Here is a 4,094-nt window from a genome sequence, read left to right as displayed (position 1 = left end):
GCAGCCCGCACCGTTGCCGCCTGGTACCGGGTTGGGAACAGGAGTCTAGGGGTGCTTGCAGCAGGCCGTCCGGGGCAGCAAGGTGGGGGGCCCTACAGCGATGCTCCGAGGCATGTACCTCACTCGGAATGGGAACCTCCAGAGGCGGCACACCATGAAGGAGTAGGTGCCTCTCGCCCCAGCCCTCACCCTCCCGACCCTGAACTGGCAGCGGGCGAGTGGACCGGGCTCACCGACCCCCTCTCTGCTTCTGTCCCCAGAGCCAAGGACATGAAGAACAAGCTGGGCATCTTTAGGCGGCGGAACGAATCCCCTGGGGCCCAGCCAACGGGCAAGACAGACAAAGTGATGAAGTCATTCAAGTAGGTCCTCTCCGGCACCCCTGAGCCCCCTCAGACACTCCCGGGTCCCGTGGGAGCAGGGTGGCTGGTGGGCGTGTAAGGGAGAATGCAGTCGGCTTGATCCGGCTCAGCGGTGATGGAGGCTCCTGTGGACGGAGCCTCATGCCCTGCATGAGCAGCGTGGATGGGGAGCCGCTGTCCCGGGAAGGACGGCCGGGAGGGCCAGAGGTGGGGGGCAGAAGTGATGCCGCTGGCCCAAAGAAAGGGGGTGGTTCCCTCCTGTGCTCCTCGTGGGGCTCAGCTACTTTCTGGGCCAAGGACAGCTGACAGGGGTCAGCTCACTTCCTTGAGCCTCCTGGCCCCTCACGGTGCCCCTTGCCTCCCCCTCAGGCCCACTTCAGAGGAAGCGCTCAAGTGGGGCGAGTCCTTGGAGAAGCTACTGGTCCACAAGTGTAAGTGGGGCCACCCGGCCTGTTCCCTCTCCGTGTCCTGTCCCCCGTCCTCCTCTCCTCCTCTTCCAGGCTCAGAGTGCATCTGGCCCCAGAGAGGTTGCCTTTCCCTGTTTCCTGGGTCCAGTCCTGTGTCCCCACTGTTGGGAAAGGCTGAGGCCCTTGGTCTGGCCTTGGAGCCTGCTGCTGCCAGCCCCTCTCTGTCCATGAGAGCTGGCACTGCCTGCTGGAGGCCTTTGGGACCTGTGTTCTCAGACCCATATTCCCAGAATAACAATAAACACTTCCATGTGCTGAGGGCGTACGCGGGGCCAAATGTGCCTGTCATCTCGCGGACGGGAACCCCTTCTGATCCTCACTAGGATCCAGGAGGTGGTTCCCATTTGACAGATGAGGAAACTGAGGCACCGATGGGGAGGGACCTGGCCAAGGCCCATGAAGAGGCAGTGTAGGGGTGGGGACCATATCCTGGGTTCCTGGGTCTCAGGAGCGGGTGACCTTACTAAGCCCTCAGCATCTGCACCCAGAATGAGCCAACAGGGTCCACTGGGGGGGCCTGAGGGCAGAAGGGGCTGGTTTGGCCTCTGACCTCAGGGTCTGGGCTTCTCCTCACAGACGGTCTAGCGGTGTTCCAGGCCTTCCTCCGCACTGAGTTTAGTGAGGAGAACCTGGAATTCTGGCTGGCATGCGAGGACTTCAAGAAGGTCAAGTCACAGTCCAAGATGGCGGCCAAGGCCAAGAAGATCTTTGCTGAGTACATCGCCATTCAGGCGTGCAAGGAGGTAGGGCTTTGGGCTGGGCCCTCAGGCCCCCGTCCCCATGCCCAGCGGCCTCTCGGTGAGGGGGCTGGCTGGAAGCCTCAAGGAGGGGCTCAGCAAGGGGAGAGGCCAGAGTGACTCTTAGAGGCCAAGTGCTCAGGGTGAAGAGGAAGCAGGCTGGGGTTCCCGGGAAGAACAGAATCCTGACTGATAACACAAATGGCGACTGTCAGGGGCTGCTAGGTGCCAGGCCCATGCAAAGCCCTTCACAGATGAGCGCTCATATTTACCCCTCACAACAACCTCTAATATAGGTTTTAATATTATTTTCATTTTTAAAATGAGGAGACAAAGTCTCAGAGAGCCTAATGTCTACTGAGTGCTTCCTGTGTGCCAGGCGTTATCTTTTTTAAATAAATGGATGGTGATGCTTAATGTTCACAGCTCTTTGAGGACTGTACTGTTATTCCAGCCTGTAATTAAGACAGCCAGGGCTCAGAGCACTTAAGCGATTCGCTTAAGGTCACACACCTAACATGTGGCAATGCTGGGATTTGAACCCAGGTAGCCTGACCCTAGAGGTGATATTTTCAGGCCCTAAAAACTCTACCACCCGTCCAGTCAGTGACCGAACCAGGACTTGACTCTGCAAACCTATGGGGTTCCCCTCTGAACCTTACGATGTGGAGTAGAAGGGCTTGGAGATGAGAGGCTGGGCAGGTCCTGACCCGGCCCCCGGCTCCTAGGAGCGGCTTCTTGCAGGCAGCCCTGACCTCATCGCCCTCCGCCCCGCAGGTAAACCTGGACTCGTACACACGGGAGCATACCAAGGACAACCTGCAGAGTGTCACTCGGGGCTGCTTCGACCTGGCACAGAAGCGCATCTTTGGGCTCATGGAGAAGGACTCGTACCCACGCTTCCTCCGCTCGGACCTCTACCTGGACCTCATTAACCAGAAGAAGATGAGTCCCCCGCTTTAGGGGCCACGTGGGTAGAGCTCAGTGTTCACACCAGGCAGGCTGGGCCCCTTCCCACCTGCCTCCCTCCCCCCTGCGACAGAGGGGGCAAGAAAGCCCCCGGAGGCTGCGTCCAGACAGACAGACGGACATTTGGATGAGAGGCCTGGACCAAGAGAGGCCCAGGCCACTGGAGGAGTAGAGGGACTGGCCCCACTGGGTCCCCGCTGCCCTGGTACGAGGGGGCCCGAGGGCCTGGGCAGGTCAGGGGCCTGGGCTAAGACAGATCCGGAGCTGCTGCTCCCTGCTGCAGAGACTTCGCAACGACCAAGTTCCTTAAAGAACTGGCTGGCGGGGCAGGGGCTGAGGCCTGAGCTCCGGGGCTCTTCGGGGGAGCTGCTGGGGCTCACAGCTCAGACCCCTGCCTTGAGTTTTATTTATTTAAACAGTAGTTGGATGCTTGGCACGTCGTCCTGTAATAGGAAACCTTTGCCTCATCAGTTTTCCTACTTTACAAGTGCAATATTTTAACCAACGCCTTGTGAAAAAGCCGCCTTGCTGAGAAGGTGGACACCATATTCCAGTTTCAGGGGATTCAGTGGTCCCGAGCCCCGTGGCGGGCAGCTGGGCCTGCTGGACCGATAAGGCCCAGACGGGTGGGGGCTGCAGTCTGACCTCACACCGAAATCCAGCCCCACCTGAGTGAGGGGGGTCCCCCGGGGGGCCCCGGGAAAGCATGGCACCCTCAGACCACACAGCGGCCGAGTTCTGGAGCAAATAAAAGGCCTGTGTTATTTTTTGTTCTTGACCCTTTCTGTGCGTTCCTGATTCCGAGGCTTCCCAGGGTCACTGGGGCTGGGAGGGTTGGGATGGGGGCTGCCAATCACGCTTCTCCTCTCTTGCCATCACCTGCCTCCCATCCGGTGCCAGTGCTGCTCCCTGACAATCAGTCGCCACCTCTGTGCGTGAGCTCTGCCAAGCTTGTTCCACTTACCATTGCATCTTCCCCACAAGCCTGGGAGGTGGTGGTTATCCCCATTTTACAGATGAGGCATGTGAAACCCAGGCAAGTAAGGCGACTTGTCCAAGGTCACACAGCTGGCAGGTGGCAGCCAGCAAGGGGCTCAGCCTAAGCTTATCTGACTGCGCAACCTGCTCTCTGGATTGCCATCCTCTGCTGGCTACTGGATGGAGTCCTAGCTGGGCTGCTAACTGGCTATGTGACCTTCAGCAAGTTCCTCCGCTTTTTTCTGCCCTGCCACACTCTGAGAGTCTAGGGGAACTTACCGGAGCACAGGGATGGTTGGTGGAGGTGGGTGAGGTCAGGATCTCAGGCAGGGTGGCAGCTGCAGGCAGGTAGGCTCACGGAGGCCTTTACAATGGAGAAAGAACTCAGGAGGTGACAGGACGGGTCCTTCTGTGGCCCTGAGGGAGACTTGCCCTCTGTACCTAACAGGAGATACACATTTAGGAAAGGCCAGGTTGAGAGGAGGCCCTGGACCGCTTGCTTAGAGAGGTGGAAGAGAGCCTGGTCAAGCTGATGCAAAAGCTGCCCCTGATGCCCACAGGTACCACCTGCGAGGGTCTGG

The 4,094-nt window shown here is 59.1% G+C and overlaps 1 protein-coding gene across 9 annotated transcripts in view; it reads left to right on the top strand.

Annotated features, from left to right (window-relative positions):
* The window catches only part of RGS3 (regulator of G-protein signaling 3), a 138,588-nt gene extending 135,275 nt beyond the window's left edge, over positions 1-3,313 (top strand). For 8 of the 9 annotated variants that reach the window (XM_010835147.1, XM_010835148.1, XM_010835149.1 and 5 more), the window contains 4 exons: positions 261-362; positions 732-793; positions 1,406-1,572; positions 2,344-3,313. In XM_010835147.1, coding sequence (XP_010833449.1) covers positions 261-362; positions 732-793; positions 1,406-1,572; positions 2,344-2,529 — 517 coding nt within the window. In that variant the 3' untranslated portion in view covers positions 2,530-3,313. Of the gene's footprint in view, positions 163-260; positions 363-731; positions 794-1,405; positions 1,573-2,343 lie in introns of all 9 variants that reach the window. The other variant, XM_010835155.1, reaches the window with a different exon arrangement.
* The last annotated feature ends 781 nt before the right edge of the window (positions 3,314-4,094 follow it).

This window comes from Bison bison, unplaced genomic scaffold, assembly GCF_000754665.1.
Source record: "Bison bison bison isolate TAMUID 2011002044 unplaced genomic scaffold, Bison_UMD1.0 scf7180017864039, whole genome shotgun sequence".
Lineage (NCBI taxonomy): Eukaryota > Metazoa > Chordata > Mammalia > Artiodactyla > Bovidae > Bison > Bison bison.
Note: the sequence above shows the minus strand (reverse complement) of the source record. Positions and strands in the feature narration are given on the sequence as shown.